Genomic DNA, 21,701 nt, shown 5'->3' on the forward strand with positions numbered 1-21,701 from the left:
TAAAATAAAGGATGTGTATACTCTGATTAGTATACTGTTATTAATGTTAATATTGACCGGTTTACTGAGTGGAGATAGACAGCTTTACGTTCAACCCCATCTTCCAGAATGCATTGTTCTGTAGTTCCAGGGTTACCCCCTCGAGGAATCCTCCTAGCGGTTCGTTGTGGAACTGTAGGTTTACGTCTCTCTCTCTCTCGTCGGTCTCGTCTCCGTGAGACACCGGCTCACCATATGCCTCCCAAAACAAGACACAGTGAAGCATCGCGAATTATTTTAACATAAGTAGTAAGATAACAGAACGGACATCAAGCCAGTTGCGTTATTCACAGTCAAGCCAGCTAGCTAGCTTAGCTAACTCTGCCATGGACCCGCGAGACACAGCCCCGGATTCGTGGGAGCAGGAGGAGGATGCCGAGGCCCGAGCCGCCGCGGGACTCCAGTCCGCTCTCGCGGCTCTCAACGTCAATGCCAAGCCGTTTGTCCCGAATGTCAACGCGGCGGTGTTTGTACCGACATTCTTTCAAAGCAGCCCCACGGAAATCCCAATATCTGACGGTCACGGTAGGTTAGTGCGTGATGTTGTGGAGTGTTGTAATAACGGGATTTTGACAGCTGCTCTTATTGCCTGGGGTTAGCCAGGTTAGCTACAGTAGCTAGCTAGATAACGTTAGCTATCTTGGGGTTGTAACGTTAGCTAGCAAGCTCACTAGACTAGTGTATGATATTGCTCAACCCTAATGTGACTGTTTTGACATGATGGTGCAACGTTTATAGCTAGGCCTACTGCTCATGATGCTATTATTATTGTTAAGCCATCACCCATACTGGATTCATATTCCAAAAGCTCCAATGTCCATTTAATGCCAATGATAAACGCAACAACTTGTCTCTTCACAGGTGCTGAGCCAGTTGCCAGCATGGAGCTGTCAGAAACAGTTGGTATGTGTTTTGTGTTTATTACTATATTATTATGTAGCTAACTATTCTTCCATCTTTTACTTCCCTTTGCCACTCAGGTGTGTTGCACTTTACACAATGTTATTGTTTTGGACAATCACAGACGGTATCAGATTGTTTGTTAAAGATATGTATCACAGGTGTTTTTTAAAACCTTTAGGTCTCAATCGTTATTTTTTACTTGCAGAAGGTTGCCTTGCCAACTCCCACCCAACTCATTCCAGCAGAGATTACAAATGTCCATCAGTCAGTATTGTCTGCCATACATTCAGACATTGAAACATCTCTTCAGGCCTACTGCTCACTGGGAGGTAGCCTAGGCCTGAAGGCCAGTTCTGGGAGACATGACAAGGTCCAACTGGGAGGATTGGCAGGCTCCCATTCCCTACATGCACATCTATAGCATGATGCAACATCACAGGCCTATGCCTAAAATATACTAGTACATTGGAACACGTGGAAACGGATATGACGTTTGTTAGACTGGTATAACCAAATCGGGCAGTCCAGTTGTTGTATTTTCAGGGAATGTTGCTGTAGAGGTACTATATTGACCAGCCCTATATGTTTTTGACATTTGGCCAGAGAACACTGCCGCTGTGCACATCTACTCAGGTTACATACGCCTGATTTATCTGTTAGTGTGACACCTGGCTGAAACTGTAGCCTGCCAGAGAGGGAGAGAGAGAGAGAGAGAGGACACGAGGGGAACTGAGTTCTGAGTGACTGTTGAAGTTACCTCGTGGGTTTATAGTTCAGAACACAGATGCCGTTTTTGTAATGTGTAGTTTATTTTTTCTGTGGTGTTGCATGCAATGTAAGCATGCCTCTGAGTAGTTGTCATCATGACCTTCTCCAGATTGTGAATGGCAAGTGTTGAGAAGGGAACAGGCATTGTACATGTTTAATTTCATGGATGAGGAGGTGAAGGCCTTGTTTATATGCTGCTATGGGAAGAGTTTTTCTGAAGCACTAATCTGCATCAGTGCTAGATTAACTAGAATTTCTTTAAAGAATTCATTTAAAGTTCAATATACAGTAAAGTTATCTAGCTATCACTACTATCGCTACAAAGCTATATCACTATTAAATAAGGATATTGAACATCCATAGTATACAGTGCCTTCAGTGCCTTCAAGTATTCACACCCCTTGACTTTTTCAACATTTTGTTGTGTTACAGCCTGAAATTAAAATGGATTAAATTGGGATTGTGTGTCACTGGCCTACACACAATACCCTATAATGTCAAAATGGAATTATGTTTTTAGAAATGTTTACAAAGTCATTAAAAATGAAAAGCTGAAATTTCTTGAGTCAATAAGTATTCAACCCTTTTGTTATTGCAAGACTAAAATAAGTTCAGGAGTAAAAATGTGCTTAACAAGTCACATAATAAGTTGCATGGATTCACTCTGTGTGCAATAATAGTGTTTAACATGATTTTTGAATGACTACCTCATCTCTGTACTACATACATTCAATTATTTGTAAGGTCCCTCAGTTGAGCAGTGAATTTCTAACATAGATTCAACCACAAAGACCAGGGAGGTTTTCCAATACATTGCAAAAAAGGGCACCTATTGGTAGATGTTGAAAAAGAAAAGAAGCCAACATTGAATATCCCTTTGAGCATGTTGAAGTTATTAATTACACTTTGGATGGTGTATGAATACATCCAGTCACTTCAAAGATACAGGTGTTCTTCCGAACTCAGTTGCCAGAGAGGAATGAAACCTCTCAGGGATTTTACCATGAGGCCGATGGTGACAGAGTTACAGAGTTTAATGGCTGTGATAGGAAAAAACTGAGGATGGTTCAACAACATTGTAGTTACTCCACAATACTAACCTAAATGACAGAGTGAAAAGAAGGAAGCCTGTACAGAATACAAATATCCCAAAACATGCATCCTGTTTGCAATAAGGCACTAAAGTAAAACTGTAAAAAATGTGGCAAGGAAATTAACTTTATGTCCTGAATATAAAGCGTTATGTTTGAGACAAATCCAACACAACACATCACTCTTCATATTTTCAAGCATGGTGGTGGCTCCATCATGTTATGGGTATGCTTGTCATTGGCAAGTTTTTTTAGGATAAAAATAAATGTAATAGAGCTAAGTGCAGGTAAAATCCTAGAGGCTGGTTTAGTCTGCTTTCCAACAGACACTGGGAGACATATTCACATTTCAGCAGGACAATAGGCCAAATATACATTGGATTTGCTTACCAAGACGACATTGAATGTTCTTGATTGGTCTAGTTACAGTTTTGACTTAAATCGGCTTGAAAATCTATGGCAAGACTGGAAAATGGCTGTCTAGCAATGGACAGCTGTAATCGCTGCAAAAGTGGATTCTAACATGTATTGACTCAGGGGTGTGAATACTTATGTAAATGAGATTGTTAGAATTTCTAAAAACATGTTTTCACTTTGTCATTGTGGGGTATTTTGTGTAGATGGGTGAGAAAAGGTTTGAATTAATTTTGAGTTCAGGCTGTAACACAACACAGTGTGGAATAAGTCAAGGTGTATGAATACTTTCTGAAGGCACTGTAGGTGACCACAACTATGTAATAAGCCAATTTCAGTGTCATAGTGTATGAGGTCAGAGATCAAAGAGCATTGTTTGAAGAGAACGTGCAGTCACCGTGCAGTTCCGCACACAGTTTAGATTAACAGTGTGCCGGTACTCTCCTGTCTGTTCACAAGCTATCTCATATACCCATCATGCACCTGTGAAATCTGCTGGATGTGCGGACTACCTTCAACAAAAGAGCATTGTTTCATGGTCTACATCAGTGGTAAACAAGTGCCGCTTTTGTCCTTTAGCTCCAGTGGAGAACGGAGGAGGGACAGAAGCAGACATGATGGTGGAGGTGGAGACGTGGGAGCAGAAAGAGGAGCCCGGGGAAGGAGAACCAGGAGGAGGGGGAGCCCTGGGAGGAGAGGGGGGTTCCAGTGAGGAGGTGCAGGGAAAGGAGGAGGAGGAGATGATGGAAGAGGAAGAGGAGGAGGAGCTGCCCATGCTCAAAGTAATCCCCCTCCCACCAGACGCCCCGAAGAAGGAGCATGTCAATGTGGTGTTCATCGGGCATGTGGGTGCGTTCCTACTGTATATTAATACCTCATGGTCTTCTTTACTACATAATTTTTTTATTCCTGGACAGAGAGCAAGTGCTGTTAGAAATTGTCTATATTCATTTGGATTGAAGACCAGTTTTCTTTTTTTCAGATGCTGGTAAATCAACTATTGGAGGTCAGATCATGTGAGTAATAACATGGTTATCAATAACTATTCCTAGATTCAGGTTACTGAAGATGGCTTAACATTTTCTTCTACGGTATGATCCATTGCTTGCTACTAATGCCATGGCAATCTAGAAATAAAATGTTCTCTCCTATATTCATCAGATCAGGCAATCTCTGTTTATCTTTCTTATTGGAGGTATTTGACAGGAATGGTGGAGAAAAGAACCCTGGAGAAATATGAAAGAGAAGCCAAAGAAAAGAACAGAGAAACATGGTGAGCTTACCTTCTGGTGTGACTAGATTCAGTTATGTATATGCTTGGAAATAACAAAAATGGCTCTGAAAAACCTTTTCATATGACTTTTTCATCTTGTATCCGTATCTTGCTCGCCAGGTACCTGTCCTGGGCTCTGGACACCAACCAGGAGGAGAGAGACAAGGGGAAGACGGTGGAGGTGGGGAGAGCCTACTTTGAGACAGAGAAAAAGCACTTTACTATCCTGGACGCCCCCGGCCACAAAAGCTTTGTCCCCAACATGATCGGTGGGGCGTCACAGGCTGACCTGGCAGTGCTGGTGAGTTTTCCCAAACAATGCTTAGTGGAAGGCATTTCACTGGCCACTTTTCATATCTGCTGCGTCGAGGCAAAACAGGCCCCTGTGTCCCAGATAGTTGTATTGTTGCCAGTAGACAAGTTGACTGAGACTGCATTTGTTTAGCAATGGATTTTGTATGATAAGAAGAGGACTGACTTAACTATATAATGAGAGAGTATTTTCTAACATGCATTCTAGTCCTGAAAAGTCTACACAGTAGATAATGTACAGTACCTGTTAGGTGTACCCTAGTGTTTATCATTATCTTCTGCACCCTATCCTAGTCTAACGTATCCCTATGTTGTGGTCAGGTGATCTCGGCCAGAAAAGGAGAGTTTGAGACAGGCTTTGAGAAGGGAGGTCAGACACGGGAACACGCCATGCTGGCCAAGACGGCTGGAGTCAAACACCTCATCGTCCTCGTCAACAAGATGGACGACCCCACTGTCAACTGGAGCTTGGAAAGGTCAGTCAGTACAATGTACAGTGCATTCGGAAAGTATTAAGACCCCTTGACTTTGTTCCCATTTTGTTACATTACAGCCTTATTCTAAAATGGATTAAATATATATACTGCTCAAAAAAATAAAGGGAACACTTAAACAACACAATGTAACTCCAAGTCAATCACACTTCTGTGAAATCAAACTGTCCACTTATGAAGCAACACTGATTGACAATAAATTTCACATGCTGTTGTGCAAATGGAATAGACATCAGTTGGAAATTATAGGCAATTAGCAAGACACCCCCAATAAAGGAGTGGTTCTGCAGGTGGGGACCACAGACCACTTCTCAGTTCCTATGCTTCCTGGCTGATGTTTTGGTCACTTTTGAATGCTGGCGGTGCTTTCACTCTAGTGGTAGCATGAGACGGAGTCTACAACCCACACAAGTGGCTCAGGTAGTGCAGCTCATCCAGGATGACACATCAATGCGAGCTGTGGCAAGAAGGTTTGCTGTGTCTGTCAGCGTAGTGTCCAGAGCATGGAGGCGCTACCAGGAGACAGGCCAGTACATCAGGAGATGTGGAGGAGGCCGTAGGAGGGCAACAACCCAGCAGCAGGACCGCTACCTCCGCCTTTGTGCAAGGAGGAGCAGGAGAAGCACTGCCAGAGCCCTGCAAAATGACCTCCAGCAGGCCACAAATGTGCATGTGTCTGCTCAAACGGTCAGAAACAGACTCCATGAGGGTGGTATGAGGGCCCGACGTCCACAGGTGGGGGTTGGGCTTACAGCCCAACACCATGCAGGACGTTTGGCATTTGCCAGAGAACACCAAGATTGGCAAATTCGCCACTGGCGCCCTGTGCTCTTCACAGATGAAAGCAGGTTCACACTGAGCACATGTGACAGACGTGACAGAGTCTGGAGACGCCGTGGAGAACGTTCTGCTGCCTGCAACATCCTCCAGCATGACCGGTTTGGCGGTGGGTCAGTCATGGTGTGGGGTGGCATTTCTTTGGGGGGCCGCACAGCCCTCCATGTGCTCGCCAGAGGTAGCCTGACTGCCATTAGGTACCGAGATGAGATCCTCAGACCCCTTGTGAGACCATATGCTGGTGCGGTTGGCCCTGGGTTCCTCCTAATGCAAGACAATGCTAGACCTCATGTGGCTGGAGTGTGTCAGCAGTTCCTGCAAGAGGAAGGCATTGATGCTATGGACTGGCCCGCCCGTTCCCCAGACCTGAATCCAATTGAGCACATCTGGGACATCATGTCTCGCTCCATCCACCAACGCCACGTTGCACCACAGACTGTTCAGGAGTTGGCGGATGCTTTAGTCCAGGTCTGGGAGGAGATCCCTCAGGAGATCATCCGCCACCTCATCAGGAGCATGCCCAGGCGTTGTATGGAGGTCATACAGGCACGTGGAGGCCACCCACACTACTGAGCCTCATTTTGACTTGTTTTAAGGACATTACATCAAAGTTGGATCAGCCTGTAGTGGGGTTTTCCACTTTAATTTTGAGTGTGACTCCATATCCAGACCTCCATGGGTTGATAAATTGGATTTCCATTGATTATTTTTGTGTGATTTTGTTGTCAGCACATTCAATTATGTAAAGAAAAAAGTATTTAATAAGATTATTTCTTTCATTCAGATCTAGGATGTGTTGTTTAAGTGTTCCCTTTATTTTTTTGAGCAGTATATTTTTAATCAATCTACACAATACCCCAAAATGACAAAGCGAGAACAGGTTTTTAGACATTTTTGCAAATGTATAATAAATGAAAAGATAAATACCTTATTTACATAAGTATTCAGACCCTTTGCTATGACCCTCGAAATTGAGCTCAGGTGAGTCCTGTTTCCATTGATCATCCTTGAGATGTTTCTACAACTTGATTGGAGTACACCTGTGGTAAATTCAATTGATTGGACATGATTTGGAAAGGCACACATCTATCTATATAAGGTCCCACAGTTGACAGTGCATGTCAGAGCAAAACCAAGCCATGAGGTCGAAGGAATTGTCCTTAGAACTCCGAGACAGGATTGTGTCGAGGCACAGATCTAGGGAAGGGTACCAAAATATTTTTGCAGCATTGAAGGTCCCCAAGAACACAGTGGCCTCCATCATTTTTAAATGTAAGAAGTTTGGAACCACCAAGAGTCTTCCTGGAGCTGGCCGTCCGGCCAAACTGAGCAATCGTGGGGAAAGGGCCTTGGTCAGGGAAGTAACCCCAGAAAATCTCAAGTGTTATTACACACAGACAGGAAGAACTATTGGATATTAAAGCGATGTCAATTTACCATAATTACGACCGGGAATACGTCTTTCCTGAAGTGGATCCTTTGTTTGGACTTTCACCCTGGACATGCGATCTTATCCCAGAGGCCGACCCAAAACAACGTGGTCGCAGCAGGAGAGGGAGATGGAGCGGCCTACTGGTTGTCCTGCGTGGCTCAGTTGGTAGAGCATGGTGTTTGCAACGCCAGGGTTGTGGGTTCGATTCCCACGTGGGACCAATACGGAGAAGAAAAAAAAAATGTATGAAATGTATGCATTCACTACTGTAAGTCGCTCTGGATAAGAGTGTCTGCTAAATGACTAAAATGCAAATGGTTGTTCCCTCTGTGACCATTAAAACCTTCCCTAACCAGAAAACGTGGATTGGTGGCAGCATTCGCGCAAAACTGAAAGTGCGAACCACCGCTTTTAATCATGGCAAGGCGACCGGAAACACGACCGAATACAAACAGTACAGCTATTCCCTCCAAGGCAATCAAACAAGCAAAGCATCAGTATAGAGACAAAGTAGAGTCACAATTCAACGGCTCAAACACGAGACGTATGTGGCAAAGTCTACAGTCAATCACGGATTACAAAAAGAAAACCAGCTCCGTTGCGGACACCGACGTCTTGCTCTCAGACAAATGAAACAACTTCTTTGCTCGCTTTGAGGACAATACAGTGCCACTGACACGGCCCGCTACCAAAGCCTGTGGGCTCTCCTTCTCCGTGGCCAACGTGAGTAAAACATTTAAACGTGTTAACCCTCGCAAGCCTGCCGGCCCAGACGGCATCCCTAGCCGCGTCCTCAGAGCATGCGTAGACCAGCTGGCTGGTGTGTTTGAATATGTCTGTAATCTCTCCCTATCCCAGTCTGTTGTCGCCACATGCTTCAAGATGGCCACCATTGTTCCTGTTCCCAAGAAATCTAAGGTAACGGAACTAAATGACTATCGCCCCATTGCACTCACTTCTGTCATCATGAAGTGCTTTGAGAGACTAGTCAAGGATCATATCACCTCCACCCTACCTGATACCCTAGACCCACTCCAATTTGCTTACCGCCCCAATAGGTCCACTGACGATGCAATCGCCTGCACACTGCCCTATCCCATCTGGACAAGAGGAATACCTATGTAAGAATGCTGTTCATTGACTTCAGCTCAGCATTTAACACCATAGTACCATCCAGACTTGTCATTAAGCTCGAGACCCTGGGTCTCAACCCCGCCCTGTGCAACTGGGTCCTGGACTTTCTGACGGGCCTCCCCCAGGTGGTGAAGGTAGGAAACAACATCTCCACCCCGCTAATCCTCAACACTGGGGCCTCACAAGGGTGTGTTCTCAGCCCTCTCCTGTACTCCCTGTTTACCCATGACTGCGTGGCCTTGCACGCTTCCAATTCAATCATCAAGTTTGCAGACGACACTACAGAGGTAGGCTTGATTACCAACAACGACGAGACAGCCTACAGGGAGGAGGTGAGGGCCCTCGGAGTGTGGTGTCAGGAAAATAACCTCTCACTCAACGTCAACAAAACAAAGGAGATGATCGTGGACTTTAGGAAACAGCAGAGGGAGCACCCCCCCATCCACATTAACGGGACAGTAGTGGAGAAGGTGGAAAGTTTTAAGTTCCTGGGCATACACATCACGGAAAAACTGAAATGGTCCACCCACACAGACAGTCTGGTGAAGAAGGCGCAACAGTGGCTCTTCAACCTCAGGAGGCTGAAGAAATTTGGCTTGTCATCTAAAACAACTTTTACAGATGCACAATCGAGAGCATCCTGTCGGGCTGTATCACCGCCTGGTACGGCAATTGCACCGCCCTCAACCGCAAGGCTCTCCAGAGGGTAGTGCGGTCTGCACAATGCATCATCGGGGGCAAACTACCTGCCCTTCAGGACACCTACAGCATCCGATGTCACAGGAAGGCCAAAAGGATCATCAAGGACAACAACCACCCGAGCCACTGCCTGTTCACCCCGTTATCATCCAGAAGGCGAGGTCAGTACAGGTGCATCAAAGCTGGGACCGAGAGACTGAAAAACAGCTTCTATCTCTAGGCCATCAGACTGTTAAACAGAAATCACTAACATAGAGAGGCTGCTGCCAACATACAGACTGAAATCACTGGCCACTTAAATAAAATAATAAAGGTATCACTAGTCACTTTAAATAACGGCACTTTAATAATGTTTACATATCCTACATTACTCATCTCATATGTACAGTTGAAGTCGGAAGTTTACATACACCTTAGCTAAATACATGTAATCTCAGTTTTTCACAATTCCTGACATTTAATCCTTGTAAGAATTCCCTGTCTTAGGTCATTTAGGATCACCACTTTTTTTTAAGAATGTGAAATGTCAGAATAATAGTAGAGAATGTGATTTTTATTTCAGCTTTTATTTCTTTCATCACATTCCCAGTGGGTCAGAAGTTTACATACACTCAATTAGTATTTGGTAGCATTGCCTTTAAATTGTTTAACTTGGGTCAAATGTTTCGGGTAGCCTTCCACAAGCTTCCCACAATAATTTGGGTGAATTTTGGCCTATTCCTCCTGACAGAGCTGGTGTAACTGAGTCAGGTTTGTAAGCCTCCTTGCTCGCTTTTTCAGTTGTTCCCACAAATTTTCTATGGGATTGAGGTCAGGGCTTTGTGATGGCCACTTCAATACCTTGACTTTGTTGTCCTTAAGCCATTTTGCCACAACTTTGGAAGTATGCTTGGGGTCATTATCCATTTGGAAGACCCATTTGCAACCAAGCTTTAACTTCCTGACTGATGTCTTGAGATGTTGCTTCAATATATCCACATAATTTTCCTCCTTATGATGCCATCTATTTTGTGAAGTGCACCAGTCCCTCCTGCAGCAAAGCACCCCCACAACATGATGTTGCCAACCCCGTGTTTCACGGTTGGGATGGTTTTCTTCGGCTTGCAAGCCTACTCCTTTTTCCTCCAAACATAACGATGGTCATTATGACCAAACAGTTAAATTTCTGTTTCATCAGACCAGAGGACATTCCAAGTACGATCTTTGTCCCCATGTGCAGTTGCAAACAGTAGTCTGGCTTTTTTATGGCGGTTTTGGAGCAGTGGCTTCTTCCGTGCTGAGCGGAATTTGGACTTTTACTGTGGATATAGATACTTTTGTACCTGTTTGGACTTTTACTGTGGATATTGATACTTTTGTACCCGTTTCCTCCAGCATCTTTACAGGGTCCTTTGCTGTTGTTCTGGGATTGATTTGCACTTTTCGCACCAAAGTACGTTCATCTCTAGGAGACAGAACGCGTCTCCTTCCTGAGTGGTATGATGGCTGCGTGGTCCCATGGTGTTTATACTTGCGTATTATTGTTTGTACAGATGATCGTGGTACCTTCAGGCGTTTGGAAATTGCTCCCAAGGATGAACCAGACTTGTGAAGGTCTACAGTTTTTTTTCTGAGGTCTTGGCTGATTTCTTTTGATTTTCCCATGATGTCAAGCAAAGAGGCACTGAGTTTGAAGGTAGGCCTTGAAATACATCCACGTGTACACCTCCAATTGACTCAAATTATGTTAATTAACCTATCAGAATCTTACAAAGCCATGACATCATTTTCTGGAATTTTCCAAGCTGTTTAAAGGCACAGTCAACTTAGTGTATGTAAACTTTTGACCCACTGGAATTGTGATACAGGGAATTATAAGTGAAATAATCTGTCTGTAAACAATTGTTGGACAAAATTACTTGTGTCATGCGCAAAGAAGATGTCCTAACCGACTTGCCAAAACTATAGTTTGTTGACAAGAAATTTGTGGTGTGGTTGAAAAACGATTTTTAATGACTCCGACCTAAGTGTATGTAAATTTCTGGCTTCAACTGTATATACTGTATCCTACACCATCTACTGCATCTTGCCTAGGCCGCACGCCATTGCTCATCCATATATTTACATTTTCTTATTCATCCCTTTACATTTGTGTGTATCTGTGTGTATAAGGTAGTTGTTTTGAGTTTGTTAGATTACTTGTTAGATTTTACTGCATTGTCGGAACTAGAACCACAAGCATTTCGCTACACTCGCATTAACAGCTGCTAACCATGTGTATGTGACCAATAACATTTGATTTGAACCAAGAACAAGATGATCACTCTGACAGAGATCCAGAGTTCCTCTGTGGAGATGGGAGAACCTTCCAGAAGGACAACCGTCTCTGCAGCACTCCACCAATGAGCTCTTTATGGTTGAGTGGCCAGACGGAAGCCACTCCTTAGTAAAAGTCACATGACAGCCCGCTTGGAGTTTTCCAAAAGGCAACAAGATTCTCTGGTCTGATGAAACCAAGATTTACCTCTTTGACCTGAATGCCAAGTGTCACGCCTGGAGGAAACCTGGCACCATACCTATGGGGGAGGCATCATCATGCTGTGGGGATGTTATGCCAGCTGCAGGAACTGGAAGACTAGTCAAGACTGAGGGAAAGATGAACAGAGCAAAGTACAGAGAGATCCTTGATAAAATCTGCTCCAGAGCGCTCAGGACCTCAGACTGGGGCGAAGGTTCACCTTTCAACAGGACAACGACCCTAAGCACACAGCCAAGACAACGCAGGAGCGGCCAAGTCTCTGAATGTCCCTGAGTAGCCCAGCCAGAGCCCGGACTTGAACCCGAACGAACATCTTTGGAAAGACCTGAAAATAGCTGTGCAACAATGCTCCCCATCCACCTGACAAAGCTTGAGAGGATCTGCAGAGGAGAATGGAAGAAACTCCCCAAATACAAGTGTGCCAAGCTTGTAGCGTCATACCCAAGAAGACTCGAGGCTGTAATCACTGCTAAAGGTGCTTCAACAAAGTACTGAGTAAGGGGTCTGAATACTTTTGTAAATGTGTTATTTCAATTTTTTTATTTGTAATAAATGTTCAAACATTTCTACAAACCTGTTTTCGCTTTGTCATTATGGGCTATTGTATGTAGATTGATGAGGATTTAAAAAAAGATTTGATCCATTTTAGAATAAGGCTCTAACGTAAAAAAAATGTGGAAGAATTCAAGGGTTCTGAATACTTTCCGAATGCACTGTATATACATGCATCTTGGTAGAGATAGCCAAATGCAGAGTCTACAGTATCCCATCTAATGTGTTGTTTGACCCTGTAACGGCTGTCGTAGAGAGGGGACCAAAGCGCAGCGTGTTGATTGCTCATGATGAATATTTATTTTAACTCAGAAAAATAAAGACAAAATAACAACCCAACAGCCAACAGTTTTGTCATGTAACAGATAACTAAACTTAAAATAACTACCCACAAACACAGGTGGAAAAAAACCCTACTTAAGTATGATCTCCAATTAGAGACAACGAGGACCAGCTGCCTGTAATTGGAGATCATCCCAAAAAACAACATTGAAATTGTCACAACAATCATCGTCTTCAGAAGAAATAGAAAAGTCCTCGTCAGAAAAGATAGACCAATACGCAGCGGAGGTCGTGTTCATCTTTGAATTTAATAAATCTCTAACGTGAACACGATACAAAAAAAAACAATAAACAACGATAGTGCAACAGTTTTACAGGCTACAAAAACACGCAATGCAAAAACAATCTCCCACAAAAGACAAACACACCCTCATATATGGGACTCTCAATCAAAGGCAAATAGACAACACCTGCCTTCAATTGAGAGTCCCAACCCCAATGAACCCAAACATAGAAACAGACACACTAGACTCAACATAGAATTCATGAAACTCAAACAGTGCCCAAAAACCACCGGAATACTAAATCAAATGCCCTTACAACAAAAACACCACCCTGAACCACATAAAACAAATACCCTCTGCCACGTCCTGACCAAACTACAATACCAATTAACCCTTATACTGGCCAGGACGTGACAGAAATAGAAAAACTAGAACCTAAACATAGATATACAAAACCTAGAAAAACACAAAACACCCCCTGTCACGCCCTGACCTACTCTACCATAGAAAATAACATCTTAATATGGTCAGGACGTGACAGACCCTCATGCTGCATGGCTGGTTATGACAGACAGTCATAGAATAGGAAAGATATAAAAATGGAGATTGTGTTCCTCAATTAGTCAACATTGTAACATTGATATTGATATTTAACACAGTAAAATTACCCATCCTCCTCCCTCTCCGCTACAGGTATGAGGAATGTAAAGAGAAGTTGGTGCCATTTCTGAAGAAGGTGGGCTTCAACCCAAAGAAGGACATCTACTTCATGCCTTGCTCTGGGCTGACGGGAGCCAACCTAAAGGAGCCCATAGAGGAGTGCACATGGTACACGTAAGTCAACCTCCCCTCAGTTCTCTGCAGAAAGTACATGTAAGCCAACCTCCCCTCAGTTCTCTGCAGAAAGTACAGGTAAGCCAACCTCCCCCCAGTTCTCTGCAGAAAGTACACGTAAGTCAACCTCCGCTCAGTTCTCTGCAGAAAGTACACGTAAGTCAATCTCCCCTCATATCTCTGCAGAAAGGACAGTTGAAGTCGGAAGTTTACATACACTTAGGTTGGAATCATTAAAACTCGTTTTTCAACCACTCCACAGATTTCTTGTTAACAAGCTATAGTTTTGGCAAGTCGGTTAGGACATCTTCTTTGTGCATGACACAAGTAATTTTGTCCAACAATTGTTTACAGACAGATTATTTCACTTATAATTCCCTGTATCACAATTCCAGTGGGTCAGAAGTTTACATACACTAAGTTGACTGTGGCTATAAACAGCTTGGAAAATTCCAGGAAATTATGTCATGGCTTTAGAAGCTTCTGGTAGACTAATTGATATAATTTGAGTCAATTGGAGGTGTACACGTGGATGTATTTCAAGGCCTACCTTCAAACTCAGTGCCTCTTTGCTTGACATCATGGGAAAATCAAAAGAAATCAGCCAAGACCTCAGAAAACAAGTTGTAGACCTCCACGAGTCTGGTTCATCCTTGGGAGCAATTTCCAAACGCCTGAAGGTACCACGTTCATTTGCATAAACAATAGTACGCAAGTATAAACACCATGCGACCACGCAGCTGTCATACTGCTCAGGAAGGAGACGTGTTCTGTCTCCTAGAGATGAACATACCTTGGTGTGAAAAGTACAAATCAATCCCAGAACAACAGCAAAGGACCTTGTGAAGATGCTGGAGGAAACAGGTACAAAGTATCTATATCCACAGTAAAACGAGTCCAAATATCGACATAACCTGAAAGGCCGCTCAGCAAGGAAGAAGCCACTGCTCCAAATACGCCATGAAAAAGCCAGACTACGGTTTGCAACTGCACATGGGGACAAAGATCATACTTGAAATGTCCTGTGGTCTGATGAAACAAAAATTTAACTGTTTGGCCATAATGACCATCGTTATGTTTGGAGAAAAAAGGGGGAGGCTTGCAAGCCGAAGAACACCATCCCAACCGTGAAGCACGGGGGTGGCAGCATCATGTTGTGGGGGTGCTTTGCTGCAGGAGGTACTGGTGCACTTCACAAAATAGATGGCATCATGAGGAGGAAAATTATGTGGATATATTGAAGCAACATCTCAAGACATCAGTCAGGAAGTTAAAGCTTGGTTGCAAATGGGTCTTCCAAATAGACAATGACTCCAAGCATACTTCCAAAGTTGTGGCAAAATGGCTTAAGGACAACAAAGTCAAGGTATTGAAGTGGCCATCACAAAGCCCTGACCTCAATCATATAGAAAATTTGTGGGCACAACTGGAAAGGCATGTGCGAGCAAGGAGGCTTACAAACCTGACTCAGTTACACCAGCTCTGTCAGGAGGAATGGGCCAAAATTCACCCAACTTATTGTGGGAAGCTTGTGGAAGGCTACCCTAAACATTTGACCCAAGTTAAACAATTTAAAGGCAATGCTACCAAATACTAATTGAGTGCATGTAAACTTCTGACCCACTGGGAACGTGATGAAAGAAATAAAAGCTGAAATAAATCATTCTCTCTACTATTATTCTGACATTTCACATTCTTAAAATAACATGGTGATCCTAACTGACCTAAGACAGGGAATTCTTACTAGGATTAAATGTCAGGAATTGTGAAAAACTGAGTTTAAATGTATTTGGCCAAGGTGTATGTAAACTTCCGACTTCAACTGTACATGAAAGTCAATCCCTTTGTGGGTGCTGAGTGGCGGTTGCTTGTCAAGTCTTTATTTTCATAACAGTCCATCAAATCAATGTATATTTTTTCCTCCTCCACAAAACAGCTTTGCTAACTGCTATGAAGCTATCAAAGTTCTCTCTGTTCCCGTAATAATTGATAATCCATAAATGTATTATTAGAAAGGATAATAATTGATTGTCCCAATTGTTCTTCGTTGCCAGGGGGTTGCCATTCATCCCACATCTGGACAGCCTGCCAAGCTTCAGCAGAATCACAGATGGCCCTGTCAGATTACCCATCGTAGACAAATACAAGGTGAGCTCAACTGCTGTCATGAGTTATCCCAGTTACGTATCTCTAGCTCTGTATTGTACTCAACGGCATAACTTGCATACTTTTTAACCAAGCCATCTTATTCTGTAGTAATTAATAATCCATTATGAATACATTATCTCAGAGTTTGAAAAAGGCTTATGAAATGAATGCTAAAAGACAAAGATAATGCAGCACTGTGCAGCTGCTACACACACGCACATACACATACACACACACACACACACACTGGCCTTCCCACATCACATCCAGATGAGGTCCTCTGTTCCGTTCTGGGTGTCCTTCCAAGCCCTCCCTACTGTAGCCAAGGACAGCAGAGCACAACCATTTTCTCCACAAGATAATTTAGCTTTCTGGCACCGGTTTCACCAGCGGGTGTTTTGGAACAGGTTAGAAGGAAGGAAATTATATTGTATAGCTTTCTCAGCAGGTCTTCCGCACACACACACACCCGCACACACACCCGCACACCCGCACACACACACACACACACACACACACACACACACACACACACACACACACACACACACACACACACACACACACACACACACACACACACTGCTGTGGTTGTGTAAGAGGGGTGTTATGAAACCCAGGAGCTCTAACTAGATCTGCTATTCAGTTGATATAATGGGATTACAGTCCAGTTAATTGGCGGCTGGTTAGGTTGTTAGACTAGCTGGCAGTGGGGATCAACAGCTTAGCGCTAGACGCTAGTACACTCAATGAAGTCATCTTAGGTGGGAGCATAGAAGAGAAAAGAAACAACCATTTTAATTGACTAGACAGAATCCGTTTTTGTTTTTTCATTCATTCAATATAAGTGCTAATTTTCTCTGCTAACCTAGTGTGAGCAGAATCCGTAGTAAACTGCAGTGTCCTTCCTAACCCTTAGTACCACTTCCTTTAACTGAGGGGGGTGCTGATGAGCATTTTTCTCTGCTAATACAGGAGTAATAAAGGCCTATTTCACTAATTTTGTGGATTTAAGCACCATCAGAACCCCTACTTTCCGAGCCAAAAAGGTGAAAGATCTTTCTGTGCCCTTAAGCAAGGCACTTAACCCAAATTGCTCCAGGTTCGCTGTTGATAATGACTGACCCTGGCCGTGACCCCACTCTCCGAGGTTTATAAAAACCTCTTAGATCGGAGCAGAGGATGAGAAAGGAAGCAAAGGATATAGTGTAATAATACAATTTTCTTTAACTTGTAGTAAGTAAGTAGCTTTGAGCCGGAACGGCTCATAGGAGCAGGAGCCTATCTCCTGTTTCTGTAGCGTGAGGCAGCTTGACGTACATGTACAACGCCCCCTGGACAGGACACTCGTCTATCGCAGGACCTTACCCCCAAACTATCTCCTTAATGTTGAGTGCCGAGCAGAGACGCATCGGGTACCATTTTTACAGTCTTTGGTATGACTTGGCCGGGGATCGATCTCCCAATCTCAGGGTGGACACTCTAACCACAAGGCCACTGACTGTAACTGGTAGAATAACCTTTAACCTGGTCTTGGTTGTGCTCTGTGTTCAGGATATGGGCACTGTGATCCTGGGGAAGCTGGAGTCTGGGTTCATTGCCAAAGCCCAGCAGCTGGTCATGATGCCTAACAGGGTAAGGCTGTCCATAGGTCGTTCATCTGTCCTGGAGAGTATACATTACACAAGTGTACAGGAGACCCTTTCACAATTTACATGTACTTTTTAATTCCTTTGGCAGATGCTCTGCAGAAAAACGTCTGCTAAATAATTAAAATGTAAATTGTGAAAGGGACTCCAGACTTCCAACATTACCATGTAGTTCAGGTTTGGATTCCAACATGTACGCATCTGTGTTAAATACTTTACTTCAGGTTCTAATGTTATATTTCCCTTCCCAGCCCCAGTTTATCTTGCCATTTAAGATTACTAATATAATAATTGTTGTATAACATATAGACTGAGTGTACAAAACATTAAGAACACCTTCCTAATATTGATTAGCACCCCCTTTTGCCCTCAGAACAGCCTCAATTCATCGGGGCATGGACTCTACAAGGTGTTGAAAGCGTTCCACAGGGATGCTGGCTCATGTTGATTCCAATGCTTCCCATAGTTGTCAAGTTGGCTGGATGTCCTTTGGGTGGTGGACCATTCTTGATACACACGGGAAACTGTTGAGCGTAAAAACCCAGCAGCTTTGCAGTTCTTGACACTCTCAAACTGGTGCGCCTGGCACCTACTACCATACCCTGTTCAAAGGCACTTAAATCTGTTTTGCCCATTCACCCTCTGAATGGCACACATACACAATCCATGTCTCAATTGTCACAAGGCTTACAAATCCTTCTTTAACCTGTCTCCTCCCCTTCATCTACACTGATTGAAGTGGAATTAGTGACATCAAAAAGGGATAATAGCTTTTGTTTTGTATACTCAGTGTATATACAGCACTATGATACATGTGATGTGTTATCCCCACCCCCAGCACACAGTGGAGGTGCTGAGCCTGCTGTCTGACGAGGTGGAGACAGATGAAGCTGTTCCTGGAGAGAACCTGAAGCTAAGGCTGAAGGGCATCGAGGAGGAGGAGATCCTGCCTGGCTTCATCCTCTGTAACGCTGAGAACCTCTGCCACTCCGGACGCACTTTTGACGCTCAGGTGGGCTACGTTCCTTAGGACATGACTAAGGTCGTTTTAGATCGGTTGGTAGAGCATGGTGCTCGCAACGCCAGGATAGTGGGTTCCATTCCCGGACCACCCGGCCGTAAAATGTACAGTGTATGCACACATAAGTTGCTTTGGATAAAAGTTTCTGCTAAATAAATGGCATATGTTATCATTGTCTAGGATTAGTTTACAAAGATACACTGCATCAGAGAAATGCTAAATGATAGCGATGCTAGGTTGGGTTGACTAAATACAGTTGAAGTCGGAAGTTTACATACACTTAGGTTGGAGTCATTAAAACTCGTTTTTCAACCACTCCACAAATGTCTTGTTAACAAACTATAGTTTTGGCAAGTCGGTTAGGACATCTACTTTGCATGACACAAAGTAATTTTTCCAACAATTGTTTACAGACAGATTATTTCACGTATAATTCACTGTATCACAATTCCAGTGGGCCAGAAGTTTACATACACTAAGTTGACTGTGCCTTTAAACAGCTTGGAAAATTCCAGAAAAGTATGTCATGGCTTTAGAAGCTTCGGATAGGCTAATTTACATAATTTGAGTCAATTGGAGGTGTACACGTGGATGTATTTCAAGGCCTACCTTCAAACTCAGTGCCTCTTTGCTTGACATCATGGGAAAATCAAAAGAAATCAGCCAAGACCTCAGAAAAAAAAACTGTAGACCTCCACGAGTCTGGTTCATCCTTGGGAGCAATTTCCAAACGCCTGAAGGTACCACGATCATCTGCACAAACAATAGTATGCAAGTATAAACACCATGGGACCACGCAGCATCATGTTGTGGGGGTGCTTTGCTGCAGGAGGGACTGGTGCACTTCACAAAATGGATAGCATCATGAGGAGGAAAATTATGTGGATGAATTGAAGCAACATCTCAAGACATCAGTCAGGAAGTTAAAGCTTGGTCGCAAATGGGTCTTCCAAATGGACAATGACCCCAAGCATACTTCCAAAGTTGTGGCAAAATGGCTTAAGGACAACAAAGTCAAGGTATTGGAATGGCCATCAGAAAATCCTGACCTCAATCCTATAGAAAATTTGTGGACAGAACTGAAAAAGCATGTGTGAGCAAGGAGGCCTACAAACCTGACTCGGTTACACCAGCTCTGTCAGGAGGAATGGGCCAAAATTCACCCAACTTATTGTGGGAAGCTTGTGGAAGGCTACCCAAACCGTTTGACCCATGTTAAACCATTTAAAGACAATGCTACCAAATACTAATTGAGTGTATGTAAACTTCTGACCCATTGGGAATGTGATGAAAGAAATAAAAGCTGAAATAAATCATTCAACTATTATTCTGACATTTCACATGCTTAAAATAAAGTGGTGATCCTAACTGACCTAAAACTGAATTTGGATTAAATGGATTAAATGTCAGGAATTTTGAAAAACTGAGTTCAAATGTATTTGGCTAAGGTGTATGTAAACTTCTGACTTCAACTGTATGTAAACTCCAGTACTTGCACCTCTGCTAATTTCTCTGGTGTTTAATTTATTTATTACTTTGTTTTCAGATCGTCATCATTGAGCATAAATCCATCATTTGCCCAGGTTACAACGCAGTCCTACACATCCACACCTGTATTGAAGAAGTACAAATCACAGTGAGTTACTAAGTTACATTAGCTTGTTAACAACTCTTAACCTAATCACAGTGAGTTACTACGTTTCATTAGCTTGTTAACATCTCCTAACCAAACCGGGTCTCTATCCAAGTATAGCCTGCCCACCACAGCTATCTTCTCTGTCAGTGAATAATGTTCATTAGTAAATAAACCTGTATTCAAGTCAATTCTCTCCTCAGGCCTTAATCTGTCTAGTGGACAAGAAGACCGGTGAGAAGAGCAAGACGCGACCTCGCTTTGTCAAACAGGACCAGGTGTGCATCGCCCGGCTACGTTGTGCTGGAACCATCTGCCTCGAGACCTTCAAAGACTTCCCACAGATGGGGAGGTTCACCCTACGAGATGAAGGTTGTGTGTGTGTGTGTGTTCCTGTGGGATTGTTTTATACCATGTTTTGTTTCTATTGATGAATATGAAAAAGCTTTAAACAACAAAACCAGTGCCAAATGGAGTACTAAAGGTTTTTATACGTATGGAATTGTTTCCCTTTTCAGGCAAAACCATTGCTATTGGCAAAGTGCTGAAGCTGGTACCAGAGAAGGACTAATGTGAAGCAGCATGGAATCCTGGGACAGTTGTCATGAAAGAGGAGGAAGCTGCTGACGCCTACCTAGCCAGCCATCCTCTTACATAACACTATCTGTTGAAGACGAGGAGGAGAACAAATCATGTTTGAAAATAAAGAAGAAACTTTAAAAAGTGACTGAATCAGTTTTTATGATGAACAATGTTAATGAAAGACAAGTCCAGTGTGTCAGCTTTCTCATATTGAGAGCTCAGCTATGCCACTAATGTAGCCACTACCCTTTCCCAGGCCAACCTCACTCTGTGCTGGTCCACCTTTTGTTTTGGAAATGGGAATGTATGCGTTGTTACTTTGTTTGGAAAGGAAGGGACTAGCGTTGCATCCGGTTGCATCACGTTTGGACCATAATTAGCTAGTTATACGCATTCAAATCCAAAATATTATACCAAAATGGTAATATTTTGGTTGTAGGTATCGCCATACCAAAATCCTAATCTGGTATGTTCACACGCACACAATCAAACAAACATGGTTCCTGTTGTGAACGTGTGTTGTCATGTTACCAATCAACAATGAAAATAAAGTATCAAACTGAGAGAAAAAAATTAAAGGCTCTGTTTTTCTCCATTTCTTACAATGTTCATTTGGCCTTTCGGAATGGTTTCCACTAGTTATCACAGCCACAAAGTCAAAATTGTTCTTCATTTAAGGTTATGGTTAGGCATAAGGTTAGCAGAGGGGTTGAGGTTAGGGTCAGGTTAAAATCAGATGAAATTTTAGAAATAGGCGGGGTTTATGACTGGCGGTGTTAACTCGTGACCTTTTTGAATTGTC

At 43.2% G+C, this 21,701-nt stretch overlaps 1 protein-coding gene across 1 annotated transcript; it reads left to right on the forward strand.

The window, feature by feature from the left end:
- Positions 1-159: 159 nt before the first annotated feature.
- Positions 160-21,477, forward strand: gspt1 (G1 to S phase transition 1). Its single transcript, XM_029699221.1, has 14 exons — positions 160-564; positions 901-942; positions 3,795-4,064; positions 4,198-4,231; positions 4,411-4,488; positions 4,609-4,789; positions 5,122-5,276; positions 13,726-13,866; positions 15,921-16,014; positions 17,569-17,649; positions 18,502-18,675; positions 20,231-20,320; positions 20,521-20,689; positions 20,836-21,477. The coding sequence occupies exons 1-14, from the start codon at positions 366-368 to the stop codon at positions 20,886-20,888; spliced, it is 1,761 nt and encodes a 586-aa protein (XP_029555081.1). The 5' UTR covers positions 160-365; the 3' UTR covers positions 20,889-21,477.
- The last annotated feature ends 224 nt before the right edge of the window (positions 21,478-21,701 follow it).

Source organism: Salmo trutta, chromosome 18, assembly GCF_901001165.1.
Source record: "Salmo trutta chromosome 18, fSalTru1.1, whole genome shotgun sequence".
NCBI classification, from domain to species: domain Eukaryota; kingdom Metazoa; phylum Chordata; class Actinopteri; order Salmoniformes; family Salmonidae; genus Salmo; species Salmo trutta.

What these genes read in the sequence shown, in the direction of transcription:
- gspt1 (XM_029699221.1), top strand. Translation starts at nt 366, where the DNA reads ATGGACCCGCGAGACACAGCCCCGGATTCGTGGGAGCAGGAGGAGGAT. An exon ending in CCCAATATCTGACGGTCACG is followed by an intron (nt 565 to 900) that starts GTAGGTTAGTGC and finishes GTCTCTTCACAG; the next exon opens with GTGCTGAGCCAGTTGCCAGC. An exon ending in GGTGTTCATCGGGCATGTGG is followed by an intron (nt 4,065 to 4,197) that starts GTGCGTTCCTAC and finishes TCTTTTTTTCAG; the next exon opens with ATGCTGGTAAATCAACTATT.